This window comes from Nerophis lumbriciformis, linkage group LG28, assembly GCF_033978685.3.
Source record: "Nerophis lumbriciformis linkage group LG28, RoL_Nlum_v2.1, whole genome shotgun sequence".
NCBI lineage: Eukaryota > Metazoa > Chordata > Actinopteri > Syngnathiformes > Syngnathidae > Nerophis > Nerophis lumbriciformis.
Genome location: NC_084575.2, coordinates 22184794 through 22204490, shown reverse-complemented (window position 1 = coordinate 22204490; position 19697 = coordinate 22184794). Strand labels below are relative to the sequence as shown.

At 40.9% G+C, this 19697-nt stretch overlaps 1 protein-coding gene across 1 annotated transcript in view; it reads left to right on the top strand.

Annotated features, from left to right (window-relative positions):
• The first annotated feature begins 3944 nt into the window (after nt 1-3944).
• The window catches only part of hcfc1a (host cell factor C1a), a 30855-nt gene continuing 15102 nt past the window's right edge, over nt 3945-19697 (top strand). The window contains exons 1-20 of the mRNA XM_061923883.2: nt 3945-4101; nt 5143-5342; nt 9384-9532; nt 11265-11425; nt 11508-11716; nt 11842-11926; nt 12047-12153; nt 12233-12412; nt 12503-12745; nt 12837-12982; nt 13054-13236; nt 13320-13544; nt 14160-14264; nt 14384-14600; nt 15547-15683; nt 15792-15939; nt 16035-16255; nt 16488-17223; nt 18830-18987; nt 19111-19245. Of these exons, the coding sequence (XP_061779867.2) occupies nt 5147-5342; nt 9384-9532; nt 11265-11425; nt 11508-11716; nt 11842-11926; nt 12047-12153; nt 12233-12412; nt 12503-12745; nt 12837-12982; nt 13054-13236; nt 13320-13544; nt 14160-14264; nt 14384-14600; nt 15547-15683; nt 15792-15939; nt 16035-16255; nt 16488-17223; nt 18830-18987; nt 19111-19245 (3741 nt within the window). The 5' untranslated portion in view covers nt 3945-4101; nt 5143-5146. The remainder of the gene's footprint in view (nt 4102-5142; nt 5343-9383; nt 9533-11264; nt 11426-11507; nt 11717-11841; nt 11927-12046; nt 12154-12232; nt 12413-12502; nt 12746-12836; nt 12983-13053; nt 13237-13319; nt 13545-14159; nt 14265-14383; nt 14601-15546; nt 15684-15791; nt 15940-16034; nt 16256-16487; nt 17224-18829; nt 18988-19110; nt 19246-19697) is intronic.

Here is a 19697-nt window from a genome sequence, read left to right as displayed (position 1 = left end):
CTTGGAGTACCGTATTTTTCGGAGTATAAATCACTCCGGAGTATAAGTCGCACCGGCCAAAAATGCATAATAAAGAAGGAAAAAAACATATATAAGTCGCACTGGAGTATAAGTCGCATTTTTTGGGGAAATTTATTTGATAAAATCCAACACCAAGAATAGACATTTCAATGGCAATTTAAAATAAATAAAGAATAGTGAACAACAGGCTGAATAAGTGTACGTTATATGAGGCATAAATAACCAACTGAGAACGTGCCTGGTATGTTAACGTAACATATTATGGTAAGAGTCATTCAAATAACTATAACATATAGAACATGCTATACGTTTACCAAACAATCTGTCACTCCTAATCGCTAAATCCCATGAAATCTTATACGTCTAGTCTCTTACGTGAATGAGCTAAATAATATTATTTGATATTTTACGGTAATGTGTTAATAATTTCACACATAAGTCGCTCCTGAGTATAAGTCGCACCCCCAGCCAAAGTATGAAAAAAAACTGCGACTTATAGTCCGAAAAATACGGTATATTAGGATTGTTTTCTTCCTTACATGTAAATTGTTGCTCTATTTCTGACCATGACTTTTATTGTGGTAGTCAAAATAGAATATTTTTTTCCTACGAGGCTTATTTTCATGTTGAATTTTCATATTTTTCTCTCAATTTTTTTTATATATCAATGATAATCAACACAATGACAGCCACTTATTGTTAAAAACATTCTAGAAGTCAAATTAAATAACCCAAAAAGAATCCAATTGTTCAACACTTTTTAATGTTTCGTTTACAGCGCTTGATGAGCCTATACTTCTGATCCCTGGCTTTTACATCATGATCTCTTTAGGGTTTCAAAGTTGTTTTAATGATTGTGCCCTAATGCTCTTACTGTGTGTAAACCCTTACAGGCAGCTCAAGGCAGTGCAGAAGATCAAGGCATTTCTCTGAGCCTTACTGACCCATTTAAACCACTTGCACACTCCCAGTACAGACCCGTGCACCGAAAACTTTGCAATGCATGTGTTTGTTTGAAAGCATACTCAAAATGAAAATGGAATTCAATAACAAAACAATATGTTCGAGCGTTCATCTATGAACCTGGTAACATGAATATAGGAGGGTTTTAACTGCCATGGTAAGTATCTATTCTTAATTTTAGAACCTAAAGAACTTGTTTCTTGCAAACATTCCAATAATTTACCAATTACCATCTGAAAGGGAGCCAAATTAACAGTAGAATAAATACACCACTGGGCAGGCTTCGAGACAAACTGAACCAAGATTAAAAATGAATATGCACAGTGCATCCGGAAAGTATTCATAGAGCTTCACTTTTTCCACATTTTGTTAGGTTACAGCAATTAATTGTTTTCCTCAAAATTCTACACACAACTACCCATAATGATGATATGAAAAAGTTTATTTAGAAGTTTTTGCAAATGTATTAAAAATAAAAAACAAAGAAATCACATGTACATAAGTATTCACAACCTTTGCTCAATACTGTGTCGATGCACCTTTGGCAGCAATTAGAGCCTCAAGTCTTTTTGAATACGATGCCACAAGCTTGGCATACCTATCTTTGGGTAGTTTCGCCCATTCCTCTTTTCAGCCCCTCTCAAGCACCATCAGGTTGGATGGGAAGTGTTGGTGCACAGCCATTTGGGATTCAAATCTGGGCTCTGCCTGGTCGTTGTCCTGCTGAAAGATGATCCATCGCCCCAGTCTGAGATCAAGAGCACTCTGGAGCGGGTTTTTATCCAGGTAGTCTCTGTACCATGAATTGATTAACGTGGACCCCGACTTAAACAAGTTGAAAAACTTATTGGGGTGTTACCATTTAGTGGTCAATTATACGGAATATGTACTGTACTGTGCAATCTACTAATAAAAGTTTCAATCAATCAATCAAATACATTGCTCCATTCATCTTTCTCTCTATCCTGACTAATCTCCCAGTTCCTGCCGCTAAAAACATCCCCACAGCATGGTGCTGCCACCACCATGGTTTACTGTAGGAATGGTATTGGCCTGGTGATGAGCGGTGCCTGGTTCCCTCCAAACATGACGCAAAATAATTTTGTTCCAGATGGTCTGAGAGTCTTTCAGGTGCATTTTGGCAAACTTTTACGAAGGAATGGCTTCCGTCTGGCCACTCTACCATACAGGCCTGATTGGTGGATTGCTGCAGAGATGGTTGTCACTCTGTAAGGTTCTGCTCTCCCTACAGAAGAATGTTGTAGCTCTCACAGAGTGAGAGCTACAACAGGTTTTAGGTCGTCTCCCTGACTAGGGCCCTTCTTCCCCAATTGCTCAGTTTAGACGGCTGACCAGCTCTTGGAAGTGTCCTGGTGGTTCCAAATGTCTTCCATTTACGGATGGTGGAGGCCAATATGCTCATTGGGAACTTTAAGGCAGCAGATATTTTTCTATACTATTCCCCAGATTTGTGCCTCTAAACAAAACAGTCTCGGACTGTCCAGATGCACTGACTGTATTTGTTTATTGATTCATACATCTTTTTACTGCATCAGTATATAAAGTCTTTTTGGTGGGATCTGATCTTCATTCATAAAATTACCATTTTAGACTGACCTGGTGATACCCAAAATGGTAAAAACAACTAAACTTATCCACAGAAAAATAGATAAATAAATAATAATTGGTGAAGTAATCATATGAAATATAGCTTAATTTTATTTTATTTCTGATTATTATTATTATTAATGTATTAATATTTATTTTCTTTTTTTTCTTTGTTTATTTAATCGATCGTTTCTTTCTTTTTTGGGGGGGGAGGGGGGTGGTATGGGTGGGATATAAACAAAAATATTTTGACATTTAGGGCAGACAATAGATATATGATTTATGTGAATATGATGTAATGGATAGGAATGTCTGATGCTGGATGTCAATAAAAATAAAATGAAAAAAAAAGAAGAAATATAACTCACTTCACTAATTATTATTTATTATTTATTTTTTTATTGTGATTACTTATGGAGTATATTGTGAATAAATTGAGAACAGGAAGTGAACAAAAGTTTTAGCAACTGTTATGTAAAAGCAAAGGGGTAGGATTAAATAAGCTCTGCATCTTCCTACTCCTTTTCGAACATGTTGAAAAGAGAAACTGGAAATTGTGATGTATCATGTTGTATGCTTGCGTGTTCGACATAAACTCAAACTCAACTCAACTTAATAGGCAATGGAGAGAAAGCCTGACATCTAACGGACAAATAACATATTGCAATTATCGGTGTAATTACTTAAACAGCTTTCGGTATCATTTTTTCATTTGATAATTATGCTTACTTTGGTATGTTATTTGTGTTATCACATGAGCACTATTTATGACTTGTATTTTTCCAATGTTGCTATTATTCTTTTTTTTTCTCGTTTGACCACATTAACGTAAATATTATTTATTTTCGGTTTTTCACTTTTATTATAGTAAGTTAAATACCATTAAAATATATGAGAACGTGACTAGAATTGTTTGTGCAACATAATTGTGGCGGGCATGATTATTAATACAGTCAGTGTGGGCGTGGTAACTTTGTAATATATGAACAAAAAAATCTATTTTTTAATGCTCGATTGCGGTAGTTTTGAATTGACGCACATGTTGATTTGTGTGGCGGCGAAAAAACAAGCCACTGCAACATTGAAATAAAAAAATAGATTCAAAAAAACGATGTCGCCATCTTTAGTAAGGGACAATAAACCTCGGACGATATTGCAACTTGTTGTAATTTGTTGTAACTCATATTAAACTGTGCCGCCGTGGTAAAAATCGAGTGTTTAATAAATCCCCTCGTCGCAAGTGGAATCGCACGCCGATTCACTGACGCGAAAATAAAACCGTACATTCGTTTATTTCCAACATAGTCAGCAAGTTGTTTCTCGGTCGCCATGTTTGCTTTGGGTGACGCCAAACTCGCTGCCATTTTCCTCCGCCTCTGGTTGTCAAGAAGATGGCAGCTTCCAGGCAGGCATGAGAGGAAATATTTCTTCGCAAATTGAATGAATCTGGATTATCACCACAACCTCAGACCGCCTATCAGTGCTTTTGCAATTCCTGCATCGAACTAGGTACGTATGTGTTGCATAGATCCGCTCGCCTCCGTTCTGTGGTGTTTTGTTGTGGCAAAACCGCCCGGCCATTTTTCTTGAGGGAGCCGTAGAACTAGGCCAAATGGTGAAAAGATGGCTGCTTCCACTGACGGCATGAAACACAATAACACTCGGTTTATGCACTCGGACGCGGTTTAGCTGCATTCTAAGAGTCGTGTTGCAACGCTGTTCGTATAAGGTAACGTGTGCATGCCGGGATAGATTAAAAACACATTGCATTTAATTGTCAAATTGCGCGACGCTTTGACAGATGCTAGCCGCTCAAGCTAACGCTATTAGCACATGCTAATGGTTGAGCAAGTAGCCGCTTGTGTTAACAAAATGCGAGCTGTCGAATGTTTTGTTTGTTTAACTGTAAATGTGTGTTGCAACACTGGACATTTGCGGTACTTTGTGTGGTATAGGTGAACTTAAATGCCGTGTGCTGTTGTTAGTAAATGCTTCGGAACGGCTCTAGCGAATGCTAAGTTTGTTAGCTACAATATGGCGACTTCCAGAGAGGCATGAAAAAAGCCGACTCCTGTTTATGAGTTTTAACCGTGATTTAAACGTGACTTGTCGTTTTGTACGCGTCTCCGTGTTGACACGTTGTGTTATTTTCCCAGTTGCAGTACATTTGAACGGTTCTATGTAAATGTATTCGGCGGTTGTGTATTTTCCCCTTTCATTCGCTTCCGCCATTTTTCAGACTGGCACTAAAGCGTAAGCGGGGGCTTGTTTGGTTACAAGATGGCTGCTTCCATGAATCGTATTCAATGGTTAGAAACAACTCAAACTTGTTTTAATAGATATTTTATTAATCTGCTGTTTTGTCCTACGAAGTATCAACAAGTGTACGTGACATTAAGTTATCATATTTTGTGAGAGGGGTTTATCTCAAAACAAAGCTAACTGTAAAAGTGAGAGGCGCACCAACTGTCAAGTTATTGTTTTTTCTTCTTCTACGGGTTATAGTCGTCATTTCGGTGAATTAATGCCCCCGGTTTCATTTTCTGACAGAATCATGTCTGTCCCTGGTTCTGCGGTGACTGGGACCTCGGCGTCGGTTCTGCAGCCGCGGTGGAAACGGGTACTCGGATGGTCCGGTCCTGTCCCCCGGCCCAGACACGGCCACAGAGCCGTGGCGATTAAAGAACTGATGGTTGTGTTTGGCGGAGGAAACGAAGGGATTGTGGATGAATTGCATGTCTACAATACTGGTAAGAATACTTTTTTTTCAACTTATGTTTACTCCTTTTAAAGCAGAAATGTACATAGAAACATCACTTTAAAAATGTTAACCCTAACCCCTTTTTGATATGTATTGTTTACGTCTAGAAATGAGACTAAAATGAATGATTTGAGTGCATGATATTGAGTTCAGGCCCTAAACAGTGTAGTCTACTGTGTCGCCCCCTGCTGGAGAAGGGTCACTACTGATTTATTAAAAAAGGCGGGCTAAAGTAAAATGGATGATGCTCGTTGAAGTACTTGTACAATTGACTGACAGCTAGGGGTGTAACTGTATACAAAAATTTCGGTTCAGTTCGTACCTCGGTTCAGAGGTCACGGTTCGGTTCATTTTCGGTACAGTAAGAAAACAACAAAATATACATTTTTTGGTTATTTATTTACCTTTACCTTTATCCTTTTAACATTGGGAACACATAACATAATTCTGCCCACGTTAATCAACATTAAAGTGCCTCAAGTTGATGCTCAGATTAAATAGAATGACAAAACTTTTCTTCTACATATAAAAAGTGCAACATTAAACTGTTTCAGGTCAACTCATCATGCTTAATTTATTACAGTATTTGGGAAGTTGATTTTTATTACCGTATTTTCCGCACCATAAGCCGCCCTGGGTTATAAGCCGCGCCTTCAATGAACGGCATATTTCAAAACTTTGTCCACCTATAAGCCGCCCCGTGTTATAAGCCGCATCTAACTGCGCTAAAGGGAATGTCAAAAAAACAGTCAGATAGGTCAGTCAAACTTTAATAATATATTAAAAACCAGCGTTCTAACAACTCTGTTCACTCCCAAAATGTACGGTAATGTGCAAATGTGCAATCACAAACATAGTAAAATTCAAAATAGTGCAGAGCAATAACATCAATAACTTAATGTTGCTCGAACGTTAATGTCACAACACACAAAATAAACATAACGCTCACTTTCTGAAGTTATTCTTCATTCATAAATCCCTCGAATTCTTCTCCTTCGGTGTCCGAATTAAAAAGTTGGGCGAATACGGGATCCAAAATGGCCGGCTCCGTCTCGTCGAAGTCATTGCCTTCCGGAAAGCTCGGACCACAGTTGTGACCGAAATATCCGCCCAGGCATTTACGATCCACTGGCAGATGTTGGCGTATGTCGTCCGGCGCTGTCTCCCTGTCTTAGTGAAGGTGTGTTCGCCTTCGGTCATCCATTGTTCCCACGCCGTTCGCAGTCGTACTTTAAATGCCCTGTTGACACCAATATCGAGCGGTTGGAGTTCTTTGGTTAATCCACCCGGAATGACGGCGAGTGTTGTATTTGTGTGCTTCACTTGTTTTTTGACACCATCTGTGATGTGGGCGCGCATGGAGTCGTATATCAACATGGAACACACAAAGGAAATGAAACGTATTACCCGCGCGCTTCTTCTTCTACGGGGGCGGGTGGTTGCTTACCGTAGAAGAAGAAGCGCTTCCTCTTCTACGGGAGCGGGTGCTTACCTTGGCAGTTGCTTACCATAGAAGAAGAAGCGCTTCCTCTTCTACGGGGAAAAAAGATGGCGGCTGTTTACCGTAGTTGCGAGACCGAAACTTTATGAAAATAAATATTTATATTAATCCATATATAAGGCGCACCGGGTTATAAGCCGCACTGTCAGCTTTTGTGAAAATTTGTGGTTTTTAGGTGCGGCTTATAGTGCGGAAAATACGGTATGTAGTGAAGTGAATTATATTTATATAGCGCTTTTACATAGTCGTCCCCAAAGTAAGAACTGAACTGGGCAAGAAAGCATTTAGGTTTTCAGCACCGAAGGCTTGGAATAACCTACAATCGAATATTAAACTTCAAACCCTAGTTACGTTGAATGAGTTTAAAGCTTCTGTGAAAGGACTGCAGTCTACCTTGTCTGTATGCACATGTGTCATGTGAGCAAGTTTTAATGTTGTAAATGTGATGTTTTATGTATTTGTTTACTGTTTTTAATGTAACCTTGCTGCTGCTCTCTTGGCCAGGTCTCCCTTGGAAAAGAGATCTTTGATCTCAATGGGATTTTACCTGGTTAAATAAAGGCTAATAATAAAATAGTGAACCCCAATATCTAAGTTACATTTAAAGCAGTGTGGGTGGCAGTGGGAGCAGGTGGCTAAAGTGTCTTGCCCAAGGACACAACGGCAGGGACTCGGATGGCAGAAGCGGGGATCGAACCTGGAACCCTCAAGTTGCTGGCACGGCCACTTTACCAACCGAGCTATACCGCCCCATGTAAATGTTATATTTTTTATCAACATGTGATAGCAGGCACCCTGCCATTCAAAACTAGGCTGCTCCATTACTAATGATTAATGTAACTCTAGCTGAAAAAATAGTACAATAGGAGAGACTACACACACACACACACACACCGCAAAATGAGCTAACGCTACGCTAAAAGCTAATTAGCCTTCACCTCAAGCCAGGACTGCGAGCGAGCTGAGCTGCAGTTTTAAGTTTCTAGAAGGTCAACGGGCTCAAAGTGATGTTACTAGTAGTTGACTGGGAGGTGTTTATTTTAATTTGGGGAGAATACACTGCCTGATGCTCACCTGCTAAACACCTATCTGCTTGAAGCTGAAGCGCTGACTACCGTATTTTCCGCACTATTAGCCGCACCTAAAAACCACAAATTTACTCAAAAGCTGACAGTGCGGCTTATAACCCGGTGCGCTTTATATATGGATTAATATTAAGATTCATTTTCATAAAGTTTCGGTCTCGCAACTACGGTAAACAGCCGCCATCTTTTTTCCCCGTAGAAGAGGAAGTGCTTCTTCTTCTACGCAAGCAACCGCCAAGGTAAGCACCCGCCCCCATAGAACAGGAAGCGCTTCTTCTTCTACTGTAAGCAACCACCCGCCCGGGTAGAAGAAGAAGAAGAAGCGCGCGGATATTACGTTTCATTTCCTTTGTGTGTTTACATCTGTAAAGACCACAAAATGGCTCCTACTAAGCGACAGGTTTCCGGTTCATGAAAAGACGCAATCTCTCCATCCGCACACGGACTACTATTTCACAGCAACTGCCTAAAGACTTTCAAGAAAAGCTGGCTACTTTCCGTGCATATTGTAAAAACAAGATAGCTGAAAAAAAGATCCGGCCAGAGAACATTATCAACATGGACGAGGTTCCACTGACTTTTGATATTCCTGTGAACCGCACTGTGGATACAACGGGAGCACGTACGGTGAATATTCGCACCACAGGGAATGAGAAGTCATCCTTCACTGTGGTTCTAGCTTGCCATGCTAATGGCCAGAAACTTCCACCCATGGTGATATTCAAAAGGAAGACCTTGCCAAAAGAGACCTTTCCAGCCGGCGTCATCATAAAAGCTAACTCGAAGGGATGGATGGATGAAGAAAAGATGAGCGAGTGGTTAAGGTAAGTTTACGCGAAGAGGCCGGGTGGCTTTTTTCACGCAGCTCCGTCCATGTTGATATACGACTCCATGCGCGCCCACATCACGCTGGTTTTTAATATATTATTAAAGTTTGACTGACCTATCTGACTGTTTTTTTGACATTCCTTTAGCGCAGTTAGATGCGGCTTATAACACGGGGCGGCTTATAGGTGGACAAAGTTTTGAAATATGCCGTTCATTGAAGGCGCGGCTTATAACCCAGGGCGCCTTATGGTGCGGAAAATACGGGTACATGTGCTCTGAATACGCACTGCTGATTGGCTGTTACCACTTTGTGTGTACCAATCAGATGAGTGTGTGGGTGGGACAATGCTGGGTGCTGAAACAGAGGCAGAAGAAGCAAAGTAGCTTGTTAAGACTTTAGCTTAGAAACTCGTTCGGTACACCACCGAACCGAATCCCCCGTACCGAAACGGTTCAATACAAAACACGTACCGTTACACCCCTACTGACAGCTGATGTAAATCTATTGTATGTGGCTTCAAGGCTTACATACATTTAATGCTCCATTGGGGGCACAATGCCATTCGATTTTTTTCATGACTAAATGTAATATAATATGATTGTTTTTAATTCCCAGCAACAAACCAGTGGTTCATCCCTGCTGTCCGTGGTGACATTCCACCGGGTTGTGCTGCATATGGATTTGTCTGCGATGGCACGAGATTGTTGGTGTTTGGTGGTATGGTGGAATATGGAAAGTACAGCAACGATCTTTATGAACTCCAGGTAACTCATTTATTTCCACTTGTTTGTCTGCAAATTGTTTTTGTTTGCACGCACACACATATATGTATATATATATATATATATATATATATATATATATGTATATATATATATATGTATGTGTGGGGAAAAAAAATCACAAGACTACTTCATCTCTACAGGCCTGTTTCATGAGGGGTTCCCTCAATCATCAGGAGATTGAGGGAACCCCTCATGAAACAGGCCTGTAAAATCTTGTGATTTTTTTTCCCCACACATACATATATTGCGCTCTACTACGGTATCGAGCACTATTTTTTGGATAACCTTATTAAGACATATATATATATATATATATATATATAGTAGGGCTATGAGAGGCGGTCAATTTCACTTCAAAACACACTCCAATGGAACTTTAGAGAAAACTCAGGTAATTTTTTGGAAATGCAGCGACAAACTGTTTTTGATCGGCTTACAAGTTTTGAATAGCGTCTTAAAGCAAATCACCTACGTGACGATGCTGCTAGAACAGTGGTTCTTAACCTTGTTGGAGGTACCGAACCCCACCAGTTTCTTATGCGCATTCACCAAACCCTTCTTCAGTTAAAAATACAAATAATTTTTTCAAATTCAAGACAGTTATGTTTTTTTACTGGTGCACAAAATGAACCGTGCATGAACATCACCTTGTTCAAAGAACAAAACCAACACAGTGCATAAACTCACAACAAATTACACACCTGCAAATCAGATGGAAAATTAGAGGGAACATTGTTTGGGGGTATCCATAATACGCCGATGGGGGGAAGTTTTTATTTACACGATGAGTCGGGTGTATCTTGACCTCTGCGGCGGAGGCTCCGCCGAACCCCTGAGGCCGACTCACCGAACCCTTAAAGTTCCATCGAACCCAGGTTAAGAACCACTGCGCTAGAATGAATGCTACATCGACACCAACTTAACCAAATAGAGAACAACAACTTCAACACTGGAGTTTACCTGCGTCAATGTCGCACAGATAAGTTAAACGTAGCCTTTCGCTAAATGGGCAGCCAGCGCATGTAAGCTACTTAGCATCAGTGAAGACAAAGTGCTGCAAGAAGATGTCATTCATATCACCACAGCTGATAGCATTGTACCAAAAATAGAGATCAGCACTTTCATCTGAAAAGGTGAATAGCTTGTTTTAAGAATTGGTTAAAGAAAGAGTAAATGCTGATTTAAATAGTGCACTATGTAAAGTTCTTTATGGGAGTTTTTACTGTCTATACCTTGTTTGCTATATATTATTGGAAATCTTTTGATGATGTGAACTTATATCTTAATATACTTACTGTCAACAAAGTTTTGAGCAAATTAATGACTTGCAGTTAAGTAAAATGTTCCTGACAACAAAATTGCATTTGTGTCCAAATATTGGGGTTTTTTCTTAAGCAAATTTTAACTATGCACGCAAGTAATACCCTGTGATTAATCATGATTCTTCACAATTCAAGATCGTGATTAATCTGATTTAAAAAATAATGACATGACAGCCCCAAAATGTGTGTGTATGTATGTATATATGTATATATATATATATATATATATATATATATATAAACACTTTAATTAATGAGTGTTGAAATGGCTTGAAAATGTTTCTGGTTAACACAATCTTCCACTATAGTTAAATCATCTTTAGTTGTCAGGAATTTGCATGTACATCATTTTAATCAATTAACAAATTTGCGGTTGGTTTCTGTTTTAGGCCAGCAGATGGGAGTGGAAAAAATTAAAAGCCAAAAATCCTAAAAATGGCCCCCCTCCCTGTCCACGTCTTGGTCACAGTTTTTCTCTGGTGGGAAACAAATGCTACTTGTTTGGTGGACTTGCCAATGACAGTGAGGACCCCAAAAATAACATTCCCAGGTACTGTCACCGATGTGTTTGACCTTGTGTTTTTCTGTTCTGCGACGTGAGCATGACTAATGTGCGGTATGATTGTTCTCAGATACCTGAATGATCTGTACGTACTCGAGCTCCGTGCTGGATCCAGTGTGGTCACATGGGATAGTCCCATCGCTTACGGAGTTCTGCCTCCTCCCCGTGAGAGCCATACGGCGGTGGTTTACACAGAAAAGACAAGCAGAAAATCTCGGCTTATAGTCTATGGAGGGATGAGTGGATGCCGTCTTGGAGATTTGTGGACTCTTGATATTGGTAGGCTATGACCTGTTGGTGTAATATACTTGAGGGACAGTGGATGACAGCCCTTTTAAGACATTGTGATTATGTTTTTTTTTTTTCATAATGTTGAATAACAAATGTATTATTCTTGCCTCCAGATACCCTGACGTGGAACAAACCGTCAGTAAGCGGTACAGCTCCACTTCCCAGGAGTCTTCACTCTGCCACTACCATCACAAACAAGTGAGACAACTACTGTTCCTAGCCACCACACACTTGCTTATTGGTGGTTTGTTTTGAATTCCCCAGATAACATGCTGTCTTCCCAAGCATCTCAATGTGATTCATGTGTTCGCTGTGCAGGATGTATGTTTTTGGTGGATGGGTTCCATTGGTAATGGATGATGTTAAAGTTGCCACACACGAGAAAGAGTGGAAGTGCACTAACACTCTGGCTTGCTTGAATCTTGGTAAGTCTGTCTGCATTTTTATATATTATCTTAAAAAGTATTTTGAGGGTGCAAGTTAATTTTTGTCAATTGCCTGTAGACACTATGTGTTGGGAGACAGTGTTGATGGACACCCTCGAAGACAACATTCCCAGGGCTCGTGCTGGCCATTGTGCTGTGGCTATCAATTCCAGGCTGTATGTTTGGAGCGGCCGTGATGGATACCGTAAAGCATGGAACAACCAAGTCTGTTGTAAAGACCTTTGGTACCTGGAAACTGGTATGCTTGTCTTGAATGTTTTTTTTATTTTTTTTTCACCATCTTGTCTTAATCAGATTTGTTAACATTTATTGTTCTTTATGCCACCAGAGCGGCCGCATGCCCCTGCTAGGGTGCAGTTGGTCCGCGCCAATACAAACTCCCTGGAGGTGAGCTGGGGTGCTGTATCCACTGCAGACACGTACTTATTACAGCTGCAGAAATACGACATCCCTGCAACTCCAGCTGCAGCCTCGCCAGCCATGAGTACAACCCCTACGCAGCCTCTGAACTCTCCCAGGAGTCCTGCACTGGCTGTTGCAGCCCCCTCCCCACAGAGCCTGACACAATCTGGTATTACAATTGTCCTTCCCCCTCTAAAAGGAAGCTTGACTATTTACGTTTTGTACATAAAAGCTTATTGCATTTTTGTCCATTTTTACAGCTGTGTTGAAGGTTGCTCAGCAATCTGCCACAGGTGCATCTGTTGTCACAGTCCGCCCAAGCCAACCTGGGAAGTCCCCTGTCACGGTGACGTCCCTTCCCCCAGGTGTCAGAATGGTTGTTCCTGCCCAGGCCACCCAAGGAACGGTATGTCCATGTTTAACATTTGTTCGTAATCGTGTGGAGCGATGTGTAAGTTTACTTTCCTCTAATTTCAGCCAATTGGAAGTAATCCACAGATGAGCGGTATGGCAGCACTAGCTGCTGCCGCCGCAGCAACACAAAAGATTCCGCCTTCCTCTGCAGCAACCATGCTCAATGTTCCTGCAGGCGCCACAATTCTTAAAACCGTAGCCGTTTCCCCTGGCACAACCACAATGAAGGTGGCTTCCCCACTCATGGTACGTATTGAAACCGTTTATTTTTCAAATGTCCACCCACGTACAGCAGTCTCGAGCCACAACTTGTGTTTGTGTGACTTCAGGTCAGCAACCCCGCCACCCGCATGCTGAAGACTGCTGCAGCCCAGGTGGGCACAGCAACTGGCTCCTCTCCCACGACGACCACCAGGCCTATCATCACTGTGCACAAGTCTGGTGCGGTCACTGTGGCTCAGCAGGCCCAGGTAGTAACCACTGTGATGGGAGGAGTCACAAAGACCATTGCCCTGGTAAAGAGTCCCCTTACCATGGGCAGTGGTGGCACTCTGGTAAGAAGAAAAGCAGATTCTGCACAACTAGGAATGTGTGTAATTAACGATCAGTGTGTCAAAATTTTTTAGATCATAAAGATAATATTGTCCTATTGGCTACATGTTTAAGTGATGGAGAGACAGGCATTTGCATGCTACATGGCATCAACAATTTTTGCTCAAACTTGTTTGCAGACTAAACAATGAGGTGTTGGTTGGGGCTATTTTAAACTAAATATTTTTTGTTTTCAGCGGTCACTGGGTCACATTTTTCGGAGATTACCGTACTTTGCAAATGCCCATCCCTAGATAATGAATGGTGTTGTGAGCATCATTTGATGATTTCATGCACTTTTTGAAAATTCCAATTACACTCTTGATAAATGTGTTTTTAACATTACAATGGTATGTTTTGTGCATGTTGAAACACTTGTTGTGAGTTTGTAAAGGCCTTAGAGACACTTGTGATTAAGGACTATATAATTTAACTTGGATCGATTGATGAGTGACAGCTCGTGAGCACTGGGGGAGTAATGAAATGTTGACCTAAAGAGACTGCGAAATGTTAGTGATCTGAATGACAATGAGTCTGTTAAACTCTGATGAGTTCAGTTTTTATTCTTATTTTGGTAGATCTCCAACCTTGGCAAGATGATGTCAGTGGTTCAAACCAAACCAGTGCAGACAGGGGCTGTCACAGGCCAGGCTTCCACTAACCCTCTCGCCCAAATCCTACAGGTCAGTTGTCTATAGTAGAGCAGGAATAATCATTTTAGATTCTTGCTCAGTACCTCAAACAGACCGAAAAATATTTTTCGCCAGACTGTTTGCGTAACTTTTGCCTTTTCGCTCACTAGTCCAAGGGATCCCTGCCACCCGGCACCATTCTGAAGCTGGTGACCTCGGCAGATGGAAAGCCTGCAACAATCATCACCACTTCCCAAGCTGGAGGCGCAGGAAACAAGCCCACAATTCTCAATATCAGTGGGGTCTCTCCAAATACTACTAAACAGGGCCCCACTATCATTAAAACCATCCCGATGTCGGCCCTCATTAACCAGCCTGGAGCAACAGGTCTGAATTTCTTAACTTTGTTACAGTCAAATAACATTTAAACCAGGGGTAGGGAACCTATGGCTCTAGAGCCAGATGTGGCTCTTTTGATGACTGCACGGCGTGGCGCAGTGGGAGAATGGCCGTGCGCGACCCGAGGGTCCCTGGTTCAATCCCCACCTAGTACCAACCTCGTCATGTCCGTTGTGTCCTGAGCAAGACACTTCACCCTTGCTCCTGATGGGTGCTGGTTAGCGCCTTGCATGGCAGCTCCCTCCATCAGTGTGTGAATGTGTGTGTGAATGGGTAAATGTGGAAGTAGTGTCAAAGCGCTTTGAGTACCTTGAAGGTAGAAAAGCGCTATACAAGTACAACCCATTTATCATTTATTTATCTGGCTCTCAGATAAATCTTAGCTGACATTGCTTAGCACGATAAGTAATTAATCATTCCGCTGGTAATCACAGTGTTAAAAATAACGTTAAAATTATAAAACATTCTCATGCATTTTAATCCATCCATCCGTTTTCTATCGCACCGGTTCAAGAAGTCGCATTAATGGTAAGAAGTATTATATTTATTATTGGTTAGCTTTAGAATAAGAATGTTATTAAAAAGAATAAGAGACTTATTATACTCTAAAAATGTTGGTCTTACTTAAAAATGTTTAATTGTTTAGTTGTATTCAGTGTTAAAAAATATTATTTGGCTCTCACGGAAATACATTTTGAAATATTTGGCTTTCATGGCTCTCTCAGCCAAAAAGGTTCCCGACCCCTGATTTAAACTGTTAAAGAACAACACAGTTTATCACATTTGAAACCATATTTAAAATTTCTCTTATTGTTGGTCATTACATACTAAAAAAATGCTACAACTTGCTTTTTAGGGCTAAGCTTGTAACAATTACAACCGTGACATAACACTTAAAAATGAATGTCCATTAATTGTTTTGTCGGCCCTGTAGGTGTAACGAGCAGTACAGGCATCAAAACCCCAATAACAATCTTTACGACTAAGGTGATGACCACTGGAACACCTGGTAAAATCATCACTACAGTGCCTAAGCTGGCCACTGCAGTGGGCCAGCAGGGATTGACCCAGGTACACAGCATTAAATTCAATAGAAAAAAAAATGCTGATACTTTGTGATGCTACAGACTATGTGTGTGTTTTATGGCAAATAATACTCATCCTGAATCTTGCCTGTAGGTTGTGTTGAAGGGCGCTCCTGGCCAGCCCGGCACTATTTTGCGCACTCTTCCCATGAGCACAGTTGGTGGCGTTCGACTCGTTACGCCAGTGACAGTATCCTCTGTTAAACCCACGGTCACAACCCTCGTTGTCAAGGGAACTACTGGTATGAAAATAATTAAGTAGCAGTATTTATTTTATATTTTTTTAAATAGCCTATGCTTTTTTTTTGTATTCAACTCTTATTTATCTCCTACCTAGGTGTGACGTCTCTTGGCTCAGTAACCGGTACGGTCTCCACGAGCCTGGCAGGTGGTGCTGTGAACACGACTAACGCATCACTGGTTACTCCAATCACCACGTTGGGGACCATTGCTACCCTTTCCAGCCAGGTCATCAGTTCACCTGCAATAACCGTGTCAGCTGCCCAGACCAACCTAACGTCTGCCACCGCACTGCCCTCGTCCACCATCACAGTGCAGGTGACTTGCTGATATTTTTTTGTGTGCTTTCAGCCTTGACAATGTAATATTTTTTCAACTGAACAAAATATAGGGAACCTTTTATTTATGCCTTTTTAAAGTAATTTAATTTCTGAAATTGCAAATAAACTGCCTTCAGAATAAGAATGGCAATCAAAAAGTAAATTCATATTTCAAGTAGCTAGAATGATTTTTAAAAATGCTTAAAATTTTTCATGATTTTCCTCTGAAGCAACCCACCCAGGTGACATTGATCACAACTCCCAGTGGTGTCGAAGCCCAGCCGGTGCAGGATCTACCAGTGTCCATCCTGGCTTCACCCACCTCGGACCAGCCCAGCTCCTCTGAGGCTGGAGCTGCTGGAGACGGGTCGGGGACAGTAACATTGGTCTGTTCTAACCCGCCTTGTGAGACACACGACACGGGAACCACCAATACAGCCACGACATCCTCTGCCACCATCGGAGCAGGGCAGGTGTGCTCCAACCCACCCTGTGAAACCCATGAAACGGGAACCACCAACACAGCTACAACGGCGTCATCAAATATGACTTCTCTGCGCGTGTGCTCTAACCCGCCATGCGAGACACACGAAACTGGGACAACCAACACGGCTACCACAGCATCTGCCAACATGGGAGGAACCCAACAACTGTGCTCAAACCCTCCCTGTGAGACCCACGTGACCGGCACCACCAACACATCCACCCAGGCGTCTTCCAACATGAGCGAAGGCCAGACTAGTACAGTGCAGAGGGCTTGCTCCAACCCGCCTTGCGAAACCCACGAGACGGGGACAACTAACACGCCGTCCACAGCCACCTCCAGCATGGCAGGAGACCAGACCAGCACGTCAACTGGTGCAGTTCAGAGGGTTTGTTCTAACCCACCTTGTGAAACACATGAGACTGGGACCACCAACACAGCCACTACTGCCACCAGCACTCTTGAGACAGGAGAGAGCACAGGTACTAAGACTCTTATCTTTTATTATCACTGGTTTTTGCATCGTGTGTTTATTCTGGGAATGTAACGATATGAAAATTACGTATTACAGTTATCGTGACCAAAATGATCACAGTTATCATTAGGGATGCTTACCAAATTTGGTACTTTCAAAAGCACCAACCGAAATCCGTCAGTACTACCAAGTATCGATTCACGTGAAATAAAATGGTGCCATATTTCGATACTTTTTGTGGCACGCGACATCACGTGCGGCTGCAGTCTAAACACAGACTCACATACATAATCATTCAAGCAGCACTCAGGACGGACTCAGTCAAACTCCCTCTAAGTATGGTAGAACTTTTCAACATCAACAAAAAAGTATGCTTGGTGGAAAACACTCAAACGTAAAGTAAGGCTCCACTCTTCCAAAATGCGCTAGCTTGATGCTAATTTACATTGGATTTCCCATGGACAGGCTACTATTAGCATTAGCCATTTGACATGGCGATTTCAACACCTCCAAATGTGGTAATGAAATCTACAACTAAGATGAATGTTACAAACAGCTGGTGTGTAAGCACAATATTTGCAGTGTAAACACTTTTTCGGGCACAACAAAACACATTCAAATTCCTGAAAAAAGCTACTTCAGAGTTAGCTAGCCTATACAGTACTGCCATCTAATGTCTTAGAAGTGCAACTGTAATGCAAACTCAAACGGTATTGGAAAACAAGATGTAACAACTGGACAGCAGTTATCATAAGTAGCTAATTTTTAAATGTTACATTGAAAATAAAATGTTATTCTCAAACAATTAACCTTTATCAACACACAAAGTATCAAAAATTGCTACTGTTGAATACCCAGGAATGTGTACTTTATCGGTTCAAATGTAAATGGTACCCATCCCTAGTTGTCATTATCACAGTTTTGTGCAATGATACACACACTAAAATCTTGTCACCAAGTTGTTGTTTTTTTAATACTTAAAATAGACACACTGTTAGAAAATTCTCTATGTTACCGGTACATGTTTTGTGTTTCTTATGCTTCACTGATAGTGTTTTAGTCTCAGTATTTTATTATTTTATTGGCTAAGCTTTTATTGTTTTAAATATAAGTTTATACTGTAGCACTTTAAAGATTTATTTAAATAAAGTGCACAACAAATATATTCTAATATTAATTTTCCTGGCAGGTCCTGTGGTGTACTTCAACGCACCGAAAAAAAAACCTTGGTTTCGTAAACCTCTGAGTTTAGAACGATCATTTTGTTCTATGAGAGCACAACTTGTAGGTTAAATATGCCCAATTAAATAGCATTGTTGCTCAAAAAGCAATGTGTTCGGGGAATGTTGTTTATTAATGGGTTAAGACTTGAATAAATCTTGTTTTCATGTTAGCAGCCAAAGTAGTGGCGCCAGTCAGTTCAAGAGTTTATCAGAGTGCAGTTACCCTCACAGTTTTTCAATAATTTAAATTTAAAACAGTAACAGTAACCGTCGGGAGTATTACTGCGGTTATCAATATTATCATTTATTGTTATATCTGTAGTTTATTTACATGTTCTTGCATATTTTATTTATATATGTATATTTTTTAATGTTATATTTGTCTGTCAGCAGCACAGCAGCCAGAGGATGTAACTGAAGGCACCAGCAGCACTGAAGAAGCCTCCTCCACCGCAGCAGCTGGCGTAGTTACCACCACCACCACCACCCAGGGCAGGGCCATTACTACTGTCACTCAGTCTACACCTGCCCCCGGACCCTCTGTACCTGTAAGAATAGCTCCCATTGTGTAGCAAGATAAAGCGAATCTTGAACTGTTGAAGCTGCGGGTGGAAGTCAGTTAGATTTTTGCCAATTATTTTGGGTTTTTTTCAATGTCCATTCTCCTCTAGTCGATTTCATCAATCACAGAAGGAGGGAGTACTGCTCCTAGCTCAACAGACGAACCCATGCAGACTGAAGAAGCAGCATCAGCAGAAGCCGCACCTGCAGTGGAAGGAGCGACTCCCATGGAGACTCAGGCAGAAGTATTTAAACTTTCATGTTACTATGCATGTTTAATTAGAGAAACAATTTTTGTAAATTATCAAAGCAGACAGTTAAGGATGGGAATTGATAAGATTGTTCCGTTTTTGATTCCCCTTTCGATTCTGCTTAACGATTCGGTTCTTTATTGGTTCTCTTATCGATTCCCTTTTGGATAAAAAGATAACAAATAAATGGATTAGGATCAATTGTGTTTAGTTCAGAGCTAACATGACCTTACAAAGCCAACAGTGAGGTCTTAAGAGGCACATAGCATAGAAAAAAAACTTTTGAAAATAAATATATAAAAGAAATTCTGAAGAATTTAACAAAATAAATCCTGTGGAAATTACAGAAAAATTTAACATTTCATAACCTTTTTTAAAACTTTTAAGAATCTTTGTCATCTACCGAGAAAATATACCGTGCAAAGGTTTGTTTAGATTTACATGGT